This window comes from Falco rusticolus, chromosome 1 (assembly GCF_015220075.1).
Source record: "Falco rusticolus isolate bFalRus1 chromosome 1, bFalRus1.pri, whole genome shotgun sequence".
Taxonomy (NCBI): Eukaryota; Metazoa; Chordata; class Aves; order Falconiformes; family Falconidae; genus Falco; species Falco rusticolus.
The window spans coordinates 82,032,319-82,052,605 of record NC_051187.1 but is presented as its reverse complement, the minus strand read 5'-3'; the positions used below and the strand labels follow the sequence as shown (position 1 = coordinate 82,052,605).

Here is a 20,287-nt window from a genome sequence, read left to right as displayed (position 1 = left end):
ACAGCTTTTGACTTGTAATTGCATGATACTGTAGCTATTCTACTAGTTGTACATAAGCTAGCTAAAGATATAGTCAAAAAAGCTGCAATAAGTGAAATGGAAATAAAGTTAAAAACTGCTAAGTCCTTAGTTGCTGAAAAATTAAAAATAATTCTCAAACACAGAAACAGACTGAAGAATTTAGTGTAGGAATAACTTAAAATAAAATATATAGGCACAAATTCAGTGTTTACCTAGAAACTTGTAATTTGGTTTACTTTGGCATACTTTGTAAAGACTATAATTTAGATAAACAACTGTGGGAGAGGTCTGATCTCAACTCCATAGCATAATGTTTAGGTCTTATCTGGAAGTAAAAAGTAAGTACAATTTCGAATTGTTTGTCTAGGTCTCTATCATCCATGGTACTTGCTGCAATCACTAATCATAATCTTAGGGGTGGGCTCCACTGTCGCTTAAAACTTCAAATATTTTAAAAGTGAACAGTCACAGTTATATTTGAGTAAAAGCTAGGTATTACACATACATAGGCCTAGTTCAAGACACTCTCCCCAAATTAAGCTCCACAAGGGATATAGTTTTTTCTCTGCCTACTATCTGAATCCTAGTCAGTTTGAAGTGCTGAACTGTTCATGATGGTAACAAATAAGTTTACTAAGCAAGTAGAGAAATTTAAATATTAGGAAACTTTATTAGACTTCTATTTCAGATTTAACAATCCTGAGTTGAACTTAAATGCTGCCTTAGTCACTGAGTCCTTCTAGACTTAGCTTTACATCTGTAGGGAGAAAAAACCTGGTAAGAGATGGGAATCAAGGAGTAAAATGTAAGGTGATGACAGAGGTTGTGATACAGATGAAGAAACCAGAGTTAGAGTAAGAATCAGAGCAGATGATGAAAGAAGCTTGAGAGCTTTATACAACCACTTTTCTCATAGATGCAGGGTTTCCTTGGACGTTAGGTGTTATGTGGTGTGCAATTTTTGAATCTGTGCATTTACTTTATAAGACTTAAACAAGCTTCTTAGATATAAAGAAATCTCTGAGAGATTTCATTTGCCAGATTCCAATGGAAATGAGAATTAGTGTTTGTACTATAGCCCACCATAAAATATTGCTGTTGGTTTCTTCACTTGTTTTCCGAAATTTTTCTTCACGCTCCTAAAGAAGAAAGGAAAAGCATAATTATTACTTTTGCCATCTGTATGTGTCATGCTGCTATCCAGGTAACCCAATAGACACCCCTTTTCTGCATAGTAGTGAACAAACACCTTTTTCATATTGATAAAAATGAAAGTTTGTTCTTATTAATAAGGTGGGTATCTTTATAACTCAAAACTAAGAAGTAGACACACTGAATCCTAAAGGCAGAAAGGCAAACAGAGCTTTCCCTTGTTCACAAGGGAAAAGATATATTCAAAAGATATATTGTGATAAATATGTTCCATTAATACAGGCTTAAGCCTTTTAAGATTTACAGTCACTTCCACATTGCATTGAAGAACCTTTTTGCAACCAAATCTCTTTTTTTTAGGTTTCAGACACAGTCTGGCTGCCTGCATACTTACCCACTCCACTAAAGTTTATGCACACAGACCAGCATGGAAACAAAAGCTGGCAACACCACCAGCAATGGTACCTGCCGCGGGCTCAGCTGCTGTTACTGACTCTGACCAAGAAAACTATACTTGGAAATTCCTGCTTTAAAACAACACCTGTTGCTATAAGCATGAGTTCACAGTGTAATTAGTTTTTATGTTACACCTTAAAAATATTTTGCAAGGTAATTTAGTCTGGTTAAACACCAATAGATTTTATGTGTTGGTTAAAAGTAACACTGTAATTAAATAATAAGCCTCATAATACTTTTTAAATCAGTAAGTCTATGTACAATGTTTTTAACATTTCCATTAGGGAATATACATACTCTTTCATAGTTTTGTTCTTTGGATACATGATGAATTTCCTCAATTAGATGTTCTAGTCTAAAGTTAATTTCATCCACTTTGTCTTTGGCTTGAACAACAGACTCATCCAAAAAATGTTCTCCAACTCTAATGTCCAAATGGATACGCTGCAAAAGTAAAAATACTCTCATTAGTGTGTCTTCTGTGTTTTCAAAATTCCTTAGAAAAAAAGAAACAATGGATAATTCCCCTTTAAGCTCATTACAGGAAAATATTATTAATTGCTTATAGAAATACTCCTTAAAATTAGAATCAGGTAGGATATTTAAAGTGTTTCTTAATTTTATTTTTAAATTAATTGCACAAATTTACAGTCTTCACTAATGTTAGGGCATTATTTTATGCTAGTATTGATTCAATTGCCATGGGAATGTTTTCTGTTCTTTTTCCAAACTAGTTTAAAAAGTGACCACCATTAGGACTGCTCATTGTATTTCACTTTCCATCTTAACACTGCAGAAATTACATTCTTCAGTAGTACCACAGGAAGCTTTTTATAGATGCACTTTCAGGTTTTCTCCCCTAACAGTTGGGAATATAAGACTGGACCAGCTGAATCATTATTTGCAGTTTATCATAGGTATTAAAGCAGAACCATACATAAGGTATCTTTTTTCTTTCTCCACACAGCTTATCCAGTATGAAATACCTCCCATTATCCTATAAAATACGGCGCAATCTATAACAAAAATGCCCCAAACCTGCCAAGCAATAGACCCATAGAAATAAAAGAATGGAACTTGCAATATTATGCAACTTATTCTGGCATGAATTAAAAATTTTACTGAAAATAATAGAAGAAAGTTCTTTTTGAAGCCAATTTGTACCTAAGAGAAAATTAAATAGTTTTAATCAAACAGATAATCTGTGGAAATCCCAGAGCTTAGTGTTATGATGATAGAAGCTTGGTCTACTCAGACATCAGCCACAAATGAAGAGCACATCTTCTTTCTGCTCTCTTAGAGTTAGCTCACCGAATATCTAGAAATCTATCTCATGACCTTATGGTAGCCTTTGTCCATTAATTTATTTACTTTTGGTTTGTAGCAGTTTAGATAATCACCACTGCATCTGGTGCTTGCAGAAGACCACTTAAAGATTCAACCTAGCTAGAGAATGTTTTTCCTTTTGGGATCCTTAATGCTGCAGATATAATCAGAAAAAGCAATTATTTTCCTTTTCTACTGCTGTGTTAAGCTAAACAAACCACCCTATTTAGTATTTATGCTATTGATCTTCTCCTTCCCTGCACCTGTTCACTTCTTTTGAATAGGATGACCAGAACTGTACATGGTGCATGCCTTGTGTAAAATTATATTAATACAGCTCCATCTGTACCAGATAAAAACCTCCTCGTGAATCCTCAGAATCACATCCATGATGTGTAGTTAACTATGACTAACGAATGCTTTATCCCTCTTACCCTCCCTAGTTGATGAGCTCCACAAATGTTTTTATTATTAGAACCTAAGTGCTTTTCCAATGTGTATGATTAAATTTCAACTCATTTCCATTAATCAGTCTGTAAGAATAACCACTCATTCCAGTGTAATAGTCCCAATTCAGCACTGTTAACTTTTCTCAGTTCTGTGTCACCTACATGTTCCCAAAGCATACACCCAGGATGAAATTTGGCCTATCTCACTTAATATGTTTACAAGCTGTTTCTATCTAGCTGGTTATCTACCTTTTTTGCAGTCAGCTTTAGGAGGAAAAAGCACCTCTAGAGAGTAATTCTCACCTGTTCAACTCTATTTTGAGAATACGCATATAAATAAAATTTTCAAAACAGTCTTTATGAAATTGTTTGCTGAAATACATTAGAGCCATGATGTCACCTCTGATGGCTTAACTTTTCGCAAATCTGCATTAAGAACAACTTTGTTGGTAGTAGACAATATCAAGTGTACTAAATATTCTTAATGAGAATATCTTTCAAAAATTGAAATGTTACATTTTCTTTAGGAATTCAATCTAAGCTACTGAAGACATGGAATATATGACAAGTGTTTGTGTTAGTCTTACACACCTATCTTTTTGAACCAATTAGTTGTTCTTTATGAGAATCTTTCACATTCAAAGCACTGTACAAACATTAAATCATTCTATAGTTGTTAGTCTTGCATCTTGAATCTTGCCTTCTTAAATATCAGAACAGAATGGTTTTATCTCTTCATCTTTCTAATTCTAGGTTTGTCTTCTTTACCTACTAGGACACGTTGAATTATGTACTAGAAGTTAGACAAACTTCTAATCTAGTTTGTAATCTCTGCAGTTTATAAACAATTGATACTATTACAACAAAGAATATTTAAGAAGTTCGCCTACCAGTTTACTTCCTGCAAATGCCACAAATCTTGTGGAGTTAGACTGTAAACAGATAACATGCTCCCCGGAGAGATAGGATGTAAAAGAAAATGTCCCTTGTGGCCCATACAGTTTTGACAATAGTACCTGTAATTTAAATATTGTATCTGTTGGGGTTTGTGCATTATAAATATCAATAACACAATCAAAAAACAGTACTGTAAATTGGATGTAAAAGGTAAGCAATTAATCTCCTGACATCATTAAATTAATCTGAATTTCAGAATAGGTTTATTTAGCTCACAGTGAACATTGAAACGTTACAGAGTTCTGCAATGTACAAAAGCCAGTGCTCTCTAAAGCATTTAAAATTTAAAAACTAAGACCTTGTCTAGGCACAGAAATAAATTGTTGCTGAAAACCTCAGGTCTTCAGGGCAAAGAAGGCAGCTGCTATGCATGATGGCTGTATGCAGCTTCATGGTAATCTTGACTTTTGCAGTTTAGTTTATCACCAACCTTCCTTTCTGCTGCCCATGTACTTTTACCTCAGTAGCAAATTTTCATTTTGTTTTAAATTTAACCTGTTTTCTCAGTTGTCACTTACTATTCTTAATGACACGGTTTCCCAAATACAGTAGTAATGCAAAAATTGTCCACACACATCATTATCAAGCATTGTAATTTCTATTTACGTTGAAAGAAATCACAAGGTGCTTATACCTTTCAGCATCAAAATACTGAACTAGCTGGTAGACTGTAGATTTACTTTTTCCCCAAAAGTGTCTATTATTTTTAGATAGTGCTGCCTGCCAGTGCCAAAACTCAACTCATAAATCCTACAGAAATATTAGTAAAGCTTATTTACCTCAGCAGACGGAGCTGTGACAGTCACAATCATTCCCAAACCAGGAGCAGATTCAAGAAAGTCTTGTTTATGTATATCCCAGCATTGTACTTTGTAATTCCCTGAATAAAAACATAGATAAAATCTGTTAAATAAAACAGCTTAATATTAAACATCTTTATGGCTTTTTCAGCAAAAATATAAAGATAAATTATTAACAATAAAGCAATATAAGTATTTCATGTGCTTATTATTAAAATTGCTCAGGGGGCACTTTATAACACTGTGAAATTCAATAAATTTTTACTACACTTGAAAATGTTCTAGAATACTACAAAAATGGTTGATTAACAAGTAATACTTTCTGATTACCACTAATGTTCTGGCAAGGTTAGCATACAGAATGCATGTGGAGACCTCCAAAATCTAAGTGTACTGTATTCACATTACATTTTTAGGAGTCTTTCATATTTATCACATTATTTATAAAAAATTATTACATATTATTTTTACGATCCCCTTTCAATCTTACATTTACAGTCTTGTAGATTAATTTAATGTGCTTGTGATATCCCAGGTGAAATGAAACTTTAGTACATCCTGAATTGCTTCTTTCCGGACCAACATCAATCAAAAAAAGTAACTCCCATTCAATGGGGAAAACCATGTTACAGAAATTCTGATTTGAACAAGTAAATCAGTCAGAATGTATAGAACCACACATTGAAGCAACAATTCCACTGCTATAGAATTAGAAGACATTCTTTATCTTTGTGTAGTCAGTTAAGCACTTTGGAAGCCTGCATTTCTTTGTGTGATGTACACACACAATGTGTGAGGACATTATGGCTAACCCCTGATGTGGGGAATTATTTTCAGTGTACCCTCTCTCTTATCACCATGATTTTACCATATTCATCAATCACAGATTTTCCTGTTACATTGCATGCTATCTTTTTTTATTGCATAAATTAGATCCTCATATAACATTGACAGGTACCTACCAATTACCAATGTGTCGCTGGGGACATCTTCAATTATACATTTCTCTTCTCTTTCTCCACTGTGAAAATACAAAGCAAGTGAAAAAGAAATCCAAAAGTTCACAAGAAATCCTATTAATTGGCTTTTCATGGTTTTTATGTATCCCAGTTGTACTGCTTTTGAAGATAACTATTTACAAATGTATGTAGTCCTGTGGTCATTCCCTGTTTGCCGCTTATCAGTGTATTTTTGAGAGAGAAAAAAAAACACTGTGAGAAAAGACAGCTGGTGGTTACACATTTATAAATAACTACAGTATGTTCTGGAGAATGAGATATCATGAAAAAGATAACTTGTAAAGTCTGTCTTCTTTCCCAGCATCTGGATTAAAATTTCATTATATACACATAGAATAACATGACACTTCTCAGGTACTTGAGATCGATTCCCTAGATTACTTTACTGTAAGCAATCATATTGGTTATCTCTTTCCATAACGTGCTGAATATTCAACTTAAATGAACTTGTTAACTTATATTTCCCATTTATTCTGGGGGATTATTTCAGAGTTTTACTCTTTTAATAAGAAATCTTGTAATTTCCAGCCTAAATCATTAGACATGTATACACCTCTACAAAATCCACGGGACTACATAAAAGGGCTGAAAGAAACATGAAGAACAAAGTCAAAAGAACTTGAACAATAAAAGAATCTGAAAGTCTAATGAATAAGATACTGCAGGGTAAAAACCCCAACAAAATTAACACTTTCTAAATAAGATTTTTTATATAAGAATATCTTTTTTATTAGATACTGTCTAATAAATTCTCTAAAGAAAGTTATAGTAGGAATCAAAAAATGATCAAGGTTTTAATTTGTACCCTTTGTATAAAACAATCTATATGTCTGATGACAAACTCATTTACCACTCAAATGTTCCTTGTCCCATAAACTGAGATTACTATGTCTGAAAGGTTGGCCTAGGTGTGAGAGGATGTGTGGTCATTTTCCAGCAGGGACAACCTACCTATGGGACTATTTCCAGCAGGGAGGACCAATCTTTGAGCTCATTTTCCCCTTCAGAATCTCACTACACTCCTCTTGGAAGGTTCTAGAATTTGAACACTGATTCTCTCCAACCCTGCCATGTTCCTCAGCAGCACCTGGCATTTGCAAAGTAAATAGTTCAGTAATGTCCTTGAATGTCTTTGATAAACCTCTGAGTTCTTTTCACAGTTCTGTCATCTTAACTTCAGAGCGTGGGATATAAGCTACCTCTACTGCCACACACACATGCCATGTATGCGCTACACAGTGCTGTAGACAGGGAAAACACCATTCTCTTGCTGGAATTTTACCAGCAATTGTTTTGCTTGAAAAGGTGGAAGTTGGGTTTTATTTTATGGGGGGTTTTATACAGCTGTCAAATGCTCAGCTGTATAAATTGCATCCTCAACACTATGCACGCATCAAAGGATCATGACTAGACCTTTTCTCGCATTGTCCAACATCACCTCTAAATTTTTCTTTCAGTTACCTCATAAAATGTTCCATTTGAATTTACTGTTATTTGGCTACAGCTACACTTGTAAATGAAACTATGTTGGTCTTCCCATCCATTTCTGAGCAGCCTTTCTGGGAATCTGCTTTGGTAGGAGATGCATTCTTCCAGGGCTAGTAGCTGTAGAATTGGCTCCATCATAGCACAAGAATATGTATTTTCCTAGCATCAAGGAAGAAGGGGGGACCGCAACTCATCTTCAATATCTGTAATCTAAATACCTAAAATGTCAGTGTGGTAACACTTACTGGATTATTTCATACCTGCAAAAGAAGGACTGATTCATATTTATTACCATCCACTGCACCTGCTCTGTATAAAATCTCAAAAATAGAATGTGTTTGTCTAACACTGGCACAGGCTTACAACCATCATCGGTTCAGTCCATTTCACAGCATAAAGTATCTTCACAGAAGTTCTAGCACAGGTGTTAGTTCACCTCCAGCAAAACATAACATCTCTATACTGATATAAGAGATACGAGGAGAACTGATCTCTTAAACATGATTCCATACAGTTAAGGTTAGAGGGATACAAGCTGCATCTTATGGCCATTGAATACTTATAGAGTCTCAAGGGTGATATTAGGACTCTGATACTACTTTAGGATTTATCCATTTGAAATAATTTTAGATTATACAGAATCTTATCACATAATTAGACTCCTACCCCTCCACCACAGGGAGATCTTGACTGACATGCGTCTGCATAAATTCTCATGCTACACTATACCTGCAAGAAGTATAGGTTTGTCTGCATATTGTGAGCTACTTAAGCAATCATCCTTTTAGCTTTTCATTGACTACTTGAGGTTTCCAAAATGTTATGTTCCAATGGTAGAAGACAAGATGGACAAGGGACCATGACTTTATCCTTCACTGTGCCCAAACCAGTAGGGACAGATAGATTACTTCTGTATTTTTGGCTAGCAAATGCTAACATAGTAGGGCTGCTGGACTTCAAACAAATGAAAATAGTCACCCTCCAGGTGATCCTGTTGTCATGTAGCATACTGAGAGCTTTTTTGTTTCAGGCATCCACAATTCCTGTAAATTATCATGGACACAACTTCTGCATACTACATCCCATTAAACAGTTTTTGGCTGACTTCAGAATTGCTGTATCAAGTGTTAGATTTATTTTATGAGCACGTTAAATATTGTCATGGAATATTCTGAGTTAATCTATTATGTTGAATCATTCATGACAAGTCAGATATTCCCAATGTACTTAATTACCTGGGACTGGGAATATCACGAAATTGACTTTTTTGCCTTCAATACCATGAGTTACTCTCAGATCCTTTATTCACACTCCAGTTATGTCCTGCTGGGGAAAGTGCCCATTCAGTGATCAGAAAGGCTGGCACACTTTTCTTCTCCTTCTAGAAGCTAGGTTCATATTAGTTTCCATGACCATGCTTAACTCAGTCAACGTGGATAGGGTATTAGAACTATTTTTCAATAAGTCCAAGACTATCCCTCCCAAAAATGATCTTTAAAAGCAGACCATGTACTATTTTGTTAATTGCCTGCAACATTTCATAACAGGCTTGGTGGATGAGATTTGGTCAGAGCTGGCCCACTTGTACAGTACATTTATGCAGTATAGAGCTGGCGCTCAGCCGTGGGAAGGCAGGAATCCCAGTCATTTTGGAGCATATGATAGAACAAAATGCCTGCCCTCTCCTTCAGTCCACCTAAGGCTCACGCAGTCAACATTTAGGCTATTGGTAGCAGGGAGAGCTTTTCAGTTCAGTCAAGTTCATAGATCAGATCTTCCTATATCCTGACTTATGTACAAAAGAACCCTGTTTTTTCCTGGCCATTAACTACTAAGGTGCTGTACTGGATATCTGCAGAGAAGCCACAGCCCATAGAAAAGCACAAATATACACACAGCTTTAGCTGGCATTCCTACCTATCAGGAGATAATAGGTAAGAAGTGCTTTCATGTGTTTATAGCTAACTGTCCTTAAATTTATTAAGGTATGGAACAAGTTGTTCTCAGTAATGAGGTGTCCTATTCCACTATAGGATTTGAATTGGGTGTCCGTGATTTTTGTAGGAGCACAGTTGAAGTCTGTGGAGGCTTTTTTGCTGCTACACTTACCTCTTTAGCTATGTCTTCTATTCTGCAAGAGTATCTGCCAAGGCATCAAAGCTGATTCTTCCTACAAAACATTCTTGCTAAAAAAGAATTGTCTTTGCAAATCCATTTCAGGTTTCCTCCCAAAGTGTTTTCTGAGATTAGTTTAACCCAGGAATTAATTTACCTATTTCCTTCCCTAAATCCTGGGTATTTAGGACCACAGCATCTTGGCTGCCAGCCATCTGTAACAGTGGATGTAAGGGGAAAGGAAGGAAGAGCTTCTCTGTTTCTTCAGTGTCCCAAAATTTTTAAAACAAATCTAAGACTGTGCTGAAAGTAAAAGCTACAAAGGCCTAGCCATATCCACAGAGGGATCGTGTACCTTACTAATCAGTTTATTATTAACAGATCTTTATTAAAGATCTGTTATGAGAAATGTCCTTCATCATTACAATGTGCTTCACTAGAACTCACTGTATCCACAGTCTTGCCAAGAAATGTCTCCATCTCTGGTGTTTGCAAAGTGAATACCTGGAATAATATTTGTGGTCAAACATTCTACAGCCACAAGGGCATCCTTAAAGAATGCCGTATTTACCAGGGTCTCCTGAAGTCACTGCCTACAAAAAGCCCATATGTGGGTAACTGGCTGAACAGAAAACTTCTGCTTGAAGAAACACACAGCAAATATTCATGGATGTAAATGCTCTAAAATATAGAAGTTATTTACCACTAACTGGAGTTCTCTGAAATGTGTTGGTTTTTTACGTATTCTCTTCCCTTTTTACTTTACCTCCTGCTCTCGTCTCTCGTCCTTCAGCGTCCTTGGGAAACTTTTAGCTTCAGGAGTTTGAGTAAACAGTAGGACTGCTCCACTATCAAATCATATCTTGTAGGACTGAAATCCTAGATTTGGGTCATGTATACAATTACAGATACTCTTCTACTGGGCCTAGCCCTTTAGTTGTTCTGGACATGTGAAGAAGCAAAACTCTAGTCTTTAAAGAACTTCCAGGAAGGTTACTGCAAGGATACCTTGTGGTTTGTGGGTTTGTTTTCCTTGAGTCAAAATTTAGACTTGCATCTGATTTCTGCCCAAGTCCTTTACTGAGTTTAGTTAAGCATTTGTTGATCAATCAATTTGAAATTAGTTCCTGTTCTCAGAAAGTATTTACATATATACCCCAATATATGCTTATGTTTTCTGAGATGTTGATAACTGGTGTAACTATATAGTAAATAAGTTTGAGAGAAAACTTAGAATGAGTAAAATTATATGAAAAGAAGAAAGAAAAAATTGAAAGGGAAATCAACTAAACACAAAATATGAAAAAGATCGTGTTATTACACTATTTTCACTGTAGAATGGAAAGAAGGGAACAGGAAAAAAATAGGTATAATAAAAAGAGTAAGTGAAACAATTTTGAAAAACAGGCAACAGTGGGAATCTGAAAAATGAAAGCTGTAGAAATTCCTATACTTAGCTCTAACAAGTGTGCGTTTATCAGCATTTGCAGGAGCAACTTTCTAGTCTGATAAAGTTTCAAATTTCTTTCGGTCTTTGCAAGATTTATCACCTGGAAAAAATATAGAAAACCTCTTAAATGTTTCAGTCCTACAGAGAATACAGTGTGATCCTTTAAGTACATAATAATTCTTCTGATGTTTTGCATATTCCAAAAAGAACCTACTCAAATCAGCTCTCCTGTTCAATATAGGTGCTGTATATTTGTAAAATTGCAGTGTGTGTAAAAGTTTTGTAGGCTGGCTGTAAACATGATCTCTTGAACAGTGTTACTCCAAAATTCTTAGTTGGTAGCCAGAACTCTTTATAAGCCATATGTTACATTCATTTTATAATGGTTATTTAAGCATTAAAACTTACAGTCAGGAAAGTTTCTGATATATTATGTTCTGTTATATTGATGTATGCCCCAGTTTTAGATAATATTAAAACATTAGTAAGTTTTCTCTGTAAAGAAGTTAGGATGACACAAATAGCAGCAAAAACACTTAAAGAAACATGGACATATTTACTGCAAATACAAAAACAATGATATAATTTATGTTACAGTCAACAGTGTTAACTTAGAGATAATTGAATCATGAGGAACACACACCAACAACCAGTTGGTTAATACTCAGCTAACATTTTTAATTAAGTTCAGAGGTTTTCTACTAGTATCCACACTTTGATTTTTTCTAGTATTTTTGTTGGCCAAGTGTCCTCATGACAGATATTATTCTCATTTTAGAGAAAAAAAAAGAAAAAGACATTTTCATGTATTCATAAGTCTCAAGACAAGTTTACTCAGTTATACTATTATCTTTACCACACTGCAAACATCTGGTCACTCTGATTTATGTAAGTAATTTCTGAAGAAATGCATGTTAAACGTGTTTAGAAAGACAACAAAAAAGCCAATAAATTATAAAAACATAATTTAGGGAAAAATTAATTTCTAGGTATAAATAGATATAGATCAACAAATTACAGTATTTAAGAAAATTAATAGATTTTGTGATTGGAAGATTTTTACACGTGAAGTATAATCTTTACAAATGTCTTCTTTTCTGCCACTAGAGGGTACTCCAAGAACTTACAGGATATTTATAGTGAGGATTTCTTTGGGGTTTTTTGGTCTGTAAGTGATCAAGTACTGCTGGCATACTAACTCTTAGGAATTTAACCCCCCAAAATCTTGATATTGAACAACACCTTTCAAAACCAATCTAATTAACTTTTCAGCAAAATATTGCAGCATACTCAAATTATAAGGAACATTGACTGACAAGTAGTTTAGATTTAGTTAAACTTATCATACTTTTAAATTATCTAAATTATTATGTTTTATTTATTTCAGACACAATTCTCTGGTTCACATCCTGTTTCTTCATCCAGATTTGGACAAGGCATTCCATTATTGGCAGGGTGAAGAAGTACAAAACGAGTTCTGATCTTGGTCCCTGTTTCTCTGCAAAGACCTCTGCAGAGACCCCAGGAAGACCATTGCGAAACCTCACAGTCCAGTGGTGTTTCTGCAATATACACAATAAAAAGGTAACTTTACGTAAATTTCTGCTTAAGTCAAATACGTTGATGGTAAAGCATTAAGGAATGATGATCAAATAGTGTCCTTTCTTATAAAAAAATACATGTGAAATAAATAAAATCCGTATGTTGTCTCATAAACAAAAATGTCTGGTTTCATATCCCAAGATTATTAATACTGGTGCTATTATTATTATTGCAATCTAGAGACTAAGGTATAGCATCACTAGTGCAGCATATTATCTATTGAACTGATAATACAGAATTCCTATCAAAGAAAACTATGCTTAAAATAATTGTATTCAAAAGATTGCATTAAAAAGCATTTACTGTCAACTTTATAACTCATTTGCCTTTGCATGGCTAATTAAAAACACCAGGATTAAAAATTTTCTCTGGTTTATTTAGGTATATTTATATTTATTTGCAGATAGATATTCTTCCTATAGTTGGTTGCGTCTAATTCCATTTAACTTCTGTTCCAATTTACTTTAGAAATAATGAAAAGTCCAATTTTTTTTATCATTAAATTATCTTGCTATTGTTTGGTATGTACACAACAGTTCCCTTGGACAATAAAGATATTCCATCACTAGAAGATTTTAATACTAAAAGGGTTTTCAATATAGCTTTAATTTACTGCCAGAAAAGAAGTCAGAAATTCCAAAGCACTTTTGTAATGTATACTTCTATTGAAAATATCTCTCATAAAAATATAGGTGTCTATTTCTTAACACATTAAATAAAAATATTGCTTGTCACAGAAAATTGCATCAAAACTGTATAATACAGAATTTCTGTGTAAACTAGGTGTGCACAAAACCAGCTGTAAATGCCATATTAAATGTGTGAACTCTGATATAAATGTCTGGTATTACAGTGGAACTCACCACTTCTGTCATGATCATTCATTTCCATGTTTCTAGAGAGAATGAGCACACAGTTTGATCTCTGGTAATTAAATCTGTCCTTCTGATTCTGTAATATGTTTTTTAATAGACTGATTTACTGGTTAATGTAAAATAAAGTGGGGGTATATTTTTGAAATACCATATTTTAAATGCATTGATTTAAATTTTTATCCTAAAGAGGGCCAAACGTTCCTTTCAAGTGTTGTGGGAAAGGCATATGACTGAAAATGAGATATGTAACACTCACTTTGAATATGTCTTGTTTACTAAAAGAAATACATTAAAACACTAATATATTTTTCTACCTGTTTATAAAGTATAAATCATGTATTATGAGCTGTGTAGGGAATGAGCTTTATTGTAGTGATTGTGAGATGACTTCAGAGCTAGAGGCATGCAGTCTTCAGACATTCTGCAGAAGCTCTTGAAACATGGCAGCTCTTCTAGGAATACACTGGGGATTTAGCCTATTGCTGTCTCAAATAGTATTTAGGATGTCAGTCTTCTTATTCCTAACCCTAATTCCTACACTTTGTAAAAATCCACTAGAAAATCTCAGTGGACACTGTCCCACTGCTTCTTTCCCTTAGATCAAATATTATGTTAGTTATGTATTTGCTACTTTGGAGTTTTGAAAATTACCCTTAAGAGTGACTTGAGTCAGTAGTTTGCGTATATTCCTACCTAAACAAGGTTATTAGCTAATATTTTAAGAAAAGAAAAAAGGAGAGAAAACATTATTTTTGCTGTCAGGATGTATATTTCTATCACAAATATGTCCAAATCAATTGGATTATATAAATTCTTACTGCACATAGCTGTCAAGGCCACTGACCCAGAAAGAGACAAAAATAATAATTTTTTTGCTCCATCATCATGTGAAAACTCAAGGATGAATATTTACTTCAAAGTTGCGAAGAATTTGGAAACTATGATTCTGATCAAGTGGTGTTTATTTCTCATCAAATTCACTGATGTATGCTGACACTAAGGCTCAAGTAGCCCTTAGTGTGGATATAACACAAACCTTTGAACTATAGCTCACATAATGCAATCCCTTCCTTACTCTTTCAGGGATTCTCTTTTATGTCAACTGGCTTGTTTTATTTCCCATGTGTGAGTCTGGATACTATTCCTATGCAGACAGGAGAATATTCTGCCTAATCACCTATTTCATCCACATTACCTACCGGATTTCCCCACACTTTGAGTGAATGGAAATAGCAGAGTTGAGCATATCAAAGTACTTACCTGAGACAGAGTCTATTACTTCATTGCTTTTAGCTGGAAGATTAAGATAAGGTACAGGAAGACCCAACTGGTTCTTCTTTAATTTCACCATTGTTACTTGAGCAATAGGTGGCAAAATTTTGAGTTTGGGATAATAAAATGAATTTGCTGGGTGACTTGGAGAGGAGCAAGTGATCTGTGAAATACAAAGGGGAACCTTAAAGAAACTGCATCATATTAGTAAGAAGATAGCTGTAAAATCATGTTTACACATCATGCTAATACTTTTTGACAAGTAAAATGCATATAACCAGTTTCTATGAACCTCAGTTCATATAACTACTGCTGGTAATCCCATAATTTTTATGCATAATGCTTTGGGTCTGGGCACAATGAATTGTGCCAGCCTTTGGCTAGAGGACTGCGGTGGGAGGTACTGAAAACACAATAATGTATGGAAAGATTTGATGGAAAGAAGTGGATGTTATTACAAGGAAGAATACAAGAGTATTAAATAATAATATTAGGTATGCTGTAGCAGCTGTCATATGGGTATAGAAGGCCAAATATATTGTTTTCCAGCTTCCCTGTTCTTTTTCTCATTACTCATTAACACAGCATTTGGCTCTAGAAAAAATGACCTTAAAGAAAGGATTAACTGCATGCTTATAGTATTCAGAACATTTGAATCAAAATCCTCTGTTCCCCACCATCCTCAAAAGCAAAGTATGAGGCATATAGAGTATCAAGTGAGTAAAAGAGACTGAAAGTGGAGTCACCGCAGTAGTGATTAAATTCTCTGCTTTCCCTTAGCTCATTTCCCTTAAATCTAACAGTTTCAGGTTTCAGCAGTGCCTTTAACTGAAAACTCCTCCCCACATCAGTATTCACTACTAAGAATTTTCCTCTTTAGACATATTTAATAATGCCAGTACTTTGGTGAGTATTTTTATTTTCCTGGTGTTTTAAGAATTAGGTTTTATGGAAAGTAGTTTAAATGTAGAGCCAAATTTTCATGAACCATCTGCATTTACCTAGTAAATTTGAAAGACACAGAAAGTAAACAAAAGCAGTAGGGTTATAAGGTATGTAATAAATCCATACACAGAGAGCATAAGCACTCTCAAACACCGAAATCAGTTTCACAAGAGTCTTTCTGTAGTCATAGGATAGTTATCTCATAAAGGGAAAACTCAAAATATATAAGTATGAAGCACTAAACTGTGTATATACACCCACCTCTGTAACTGTTTCCTGTGGAATAGTGGCAAAGTTTGGGGAGGAAAATGTGAAACCACTGTCAGTTCCAGCATCATATGGAAACAGATCTACTGATACTTCTTCCATCCAGTGGTCTCCTTCACAGAGATTTAGGCTGTCAATACCCACAAACCAGTCGGGGCTTGGAACAATTCGTACAACAAATGAAACCTAATAAAACAAAATGATCTGTCAGGATTACATTACTTTATTTTGGAATGCTTTAGTCCTGCTTACAGAAATTTTAACTTAAAACTCTTGAAAGAAATGGCATTATGCTCTTCTGCTTTACAGAACTTGTACAGTGCTCCCTGCTGTGTGACATGCTTTTTAGTAACCCTTTTTACGCTATATTTTTCTTACAGGTGACAACTCAAATATTTAATTTTGGTTGCTAATGAAAAAAGAAACACTTTTATAATTAATATGTTCATTTACTTACTAAGGGATGTCTTGAATGCACTTCTAATTCAGTAGAGGTTTGTCCTGTACCACTGGAAATGGCAGCAGCAGAGAAGATTCCATGTACACTCTGAATTTTCTCTCCAGCTTCTTCTATTTCTTTCATTAATACCCATGCTTCACCCTTTTCAGCAAAATCACGTACACCATTGCTGGCATATTCATTTTTTTTCCACATGCTGTAGTCAGAACTATGAGTAACACCTATTTGAGTGAATACATGGCATGACATAAAAGTCTGGTTTAGATTGTCCCTATTCCTTCAGTTTCTCTGTTTTATTCCTGAGGTTAAAAAAAACGCGTATAAAAATGAGTGAACACTAAAACATTTGGCTTATCACTGTTTATTTCAGCTGCAGCCAATTGAAAACAGAAGTCAATTGAAAACAGTTGTAGATTTTTGAAAGCATCATGGATACTTCAAGTTCTGCATTTCATTCTGAATAACTTTGCCTATGTTTTTCCTTTTTCATTAGTTCTCTTAACATTTACTATTAAGAGGAAAAAAAGATCACAGCAGTCAAGAGATTTATCTGTTCTTGAAACTGTACATACTTTACTTACCTAGCATTGATGACCACTGTGCTGGGGGCCTATAAAGTGGATACTGCTTAGGGAAAGCAGTCTGACTCCATTTCCCCGTGAAGATTATGCTGTACTTTGCAAGTTCCTCTGCTGTGCAAATAGAATCGTCACCCACAGGCAAGCTGCTGGCATAACCTGGTATTGTTACAAGTAACGTCCAGATAACTTTACAGGAGTGGTAGACAAACATCAGGTTTTCCATCCCTTCCACACAAAAAGAAAAAAATGTTAGCTATATTAGTCACTCTAAACTCAAAATTGAATAAAAGTTACCTAATAAGATGTAATGTAGTGTAAGTTACAACTAAAAAGAAAGCATACATCTGAAACACTAAAAATTGTTATGCTTCTAAAAACATTATTATAATGCTTTCAGATTTGATATTTCCATGCTATATACTACAAGTCCGTAAGTCCACCTGGGACAAGTGTTTCTAATGAAAATAAAAATATCTTAACCTTGTCCACAGTACTACCTCTGAGAAAAATCTGTTTCTGATTTTCTTTTGAAATCTTATTAGAGTCACATCTTGAATTAATTAGGGTAGCAACTGTTTCTGTGGAAAACATTAGTGGTATATTTATTCTTCTAAAGATTAAATTGCAGGTTACTTTGCCAAAAGAAATGATTTATTTTAAATTTGTGTTCTACAAAGGCTGTTTTATGGCATAACATTTAAAGTCAAATACATTTCGTATTTATATAAATTACTTAGCTGTCATAACTTGTGCATTAAAAATACACTGTAATTATTTTGGATTGTTTAAGCTACACAGTTGTTAAAAACCAGTATTTTTTAAAAGTTGCTGTCGTAGGTTGTGCAAATTTTGTTTTTAAATTAATATGGTAATTGCATCAGACTGTTGAACTCCAGCAATTGTTTAAAATAACAGCCTTAAAATCTTATTTTTAAATGCTTTTGTCCTTTGAGAAAACTATACAATATAACTAAAACTCTAATAATATTAATTTGTAAAAAGAGCTTTGAATACTCACTAAATATTTCCTCTGGAGCACTGGTAGGGGGAGAGCACCTGCTTTTGCTGGCAGCTGAGTTGGTCTGCAAGAGAAGACAGTAGGAGCCTTGCTATTTATGCCTGAAGAGGGTCCCTTTGGTCCAACAATTATTGTAATCTTTAGACTTTCCAGGTTTGCAAAAAGCATGCCATCTTCTTGTTTGAAATCGTTTTGGATGGACTGTCAGAGGTTTCCTGTCTGTCAACTGGTTTAGGTTCCTATCAGAAGACTGTGATGCCGAATAGACGAAATGCTTTAAAAAAATACCTTGAATTCTTAGTAACAGTTTGAGTTTTCTGGTGCCTTTACAGTTCTCTGCTCTTATTAATGCCTCCAAGCTATACAAATGAACTGATTCCAGCACTGAAATAGTTCTAGTGAATACACTTTAAATGAGAAGCATGTTTTCTTGTAAGTTTTATTGTCTGACAGATGCTCCTTCCAAACATTTACAGAGAGCTTGCTCACTCTCACACACCATATGTATGTGTTCAAATAAAAGGGGTGAGGCAGCTAAAAAAGTCAAGAGGAAAAAAAAGTTACATTTCATAATTGCACATACTCACACAGACTGTGTCTCCTGCAAATATGAATTAATTTAAAGTAGTACAGTGTATATTTTTGTGTTCTACAGTACCATATTCTGGATGATGAAAGGGCTCTGTAACATTGTGGTTTCTTTGGAAAGAGTGGTTTTGGGAAGCTCTGAGATTTTTCTTAGCTGTCTTCAGAGTAAAAACCCAAATAAAAATCTTATTATTACAGTTAAATCATGCATCCTCTGTAGCACAGTACATACATTGGCATCAATAAAATTGTTTGTATTGTCTATGAAAAATTATGAATAATATAGTGACTCAATTAAGAAATAATGTTTAATATTTATTTTTAATTATTTTCCCCACTACCTTTCAAATAAGGGAAAACTAGGGCTTTGTGCCATGCATACAAGGTTAACAAATGTTATTGTGGCAGATCAGCAAAGGAAGTTAAGTTCAAATGTTTACAGTAAACCATGAAGAAAGTCTTTCATAGGGTCTTCCTCCGAAATTGTGAGGAATGTCACTTAAGTACTTCCACAGATCTCTAATATGATGGTACAGCATATGGAAAAAAAACCCCACAGTTATATTTCAGATGAAACTCCCAAGCCATTGTAGGTATATAGCTGAAGTGGCACACTATCGCCCTCCAGGAGGGGATTACCAAACAACCAGTTTAAGCTTTGTGGCACTTCAACTGGAAACCTATCCTACCCTTCTGCCCCCCACCCCATGGTAAATCAAGAAGAAAAGCCAAGAGATGAATAAACTGGGATGTCTGAATGGAATTTCCTTTGAATATTCTCCTGGCAAAATGGAATCTCTTGCATGTTTCAACATAGATGGATTCAGCATCCATAACCACAATTCCTAAATATCTGGATAGAGTATGGGAATTCTGTAGCAGGTTAAGTAATCTAGATGTGGGACCACCTTTATTTCCAAGGTCCCTTCCTCCATCTTATGTTAATGCAAAGTTTTCCGTTATTTATTTTTGTTCCAGAAGCCAGGCTCCACTAAGAAAAAAAGAGCAAAGAAACTTCATGGATACTTTTCTACCAGTTCTTTGAGTGTTTGTTGAAGGATGATATTGGAATTACATCCAGCTCGCTCCCTACTATGCACAGAATTCCAGATCCTCAGGTTCCTTAGATAATTGAGTCTACTTACATCAGAAGGGGGTGATCTTTCCAGCCCTTGGAGCTCTGTAGAACTATGCAAAGGTCTCACAAGTTTTAAAGTATATTGCTCAGAGTACTGTTAAAATTCTTTAAGGTTTACATGTTTATTACCAAGTGGCTTGAAACTTCAGTAGGTATTGTTATGTTCACAATTACTGAACCAGCTAACCGTGCATACTGAAACATACTCTGACACTTCCAGGGCAACACTTAAAGTGAGAACAAAGCAATTAGCTCTGGATCCAGCACAGAATTATTTAATATATCAGACTAGCCTTTTCCTTTCGAAG

The 20,287-nt window shown here is 34.7% G+C and overlaps 2 protein-coding genes across 3 annotated transcripts; both read right to left on the bottom strand.

The window, feature by feature from the left end:
- Positions 1-667: 667 nt before the first annotated feature.
- Positions 668-6,276, bottom strand: LOC119154177 (transmembrane emp24 domain-containing protein 11-like). Its single transcript, XM_037401454.1, has 5 exons — positions 6,124-6,276; positions 5,141-5,241; positions 4,295-4,420; positions 1,927-2,073; positions 668-1,160 (listed from the first exon to the last, which is right to left on the bottom strand). The coding sequence occupies exons 1-5, from the start codon at positions 6,251-6,253 to the stop codon at positions 1,011-1,013; spliced, it is 654 nt and encodes a 217-aa protein (XP_037257351.1). The 5' UTR covers positions 6,254-6,276; the 3' UTR covers positions 668-1,010.
- A 5,372-nt stretch (positions 6,277-11,648) lies between these two features.
- SPON2 (spondin 2) lies at positions 11,649-18,687 on the bottom strand. 2 transcript variants are annotated; one of them, XM_037386983.1, is made up of 6 exons: positions 18,254-18,687; positions 17,236-17,488; positions 16,652-16,875; positions 16,189-16,380; positions 14,971-15,145; positions 11,649-12,795 (listed from the first exon to the last, which is right to left on the bottom strand). In XM_037386983.1, the coding sequence occupies exons 1-6, from the start codon at positions 18,419-18,421 to the stop codon at positions 12,617-12,619; spliced, it is 1,191 nt and encodes a 396-aa protein (XP_037242880.1). In that variant the 5' UTR covers positions 18,422-18,687; the 3' UTR covers positions 11,649-12,616. The 2 variants fall into 2 exon arrangements, with proteins under 2 accessions (XP_037242880.1, XP_037242875.1); XM_037386978.1 differs by having other exon boundaries at positions 17,236-17,460; positions 18,254-18,681.
- Positions 18,688-20,287: the final 1,600 nt, after the last annotated feature.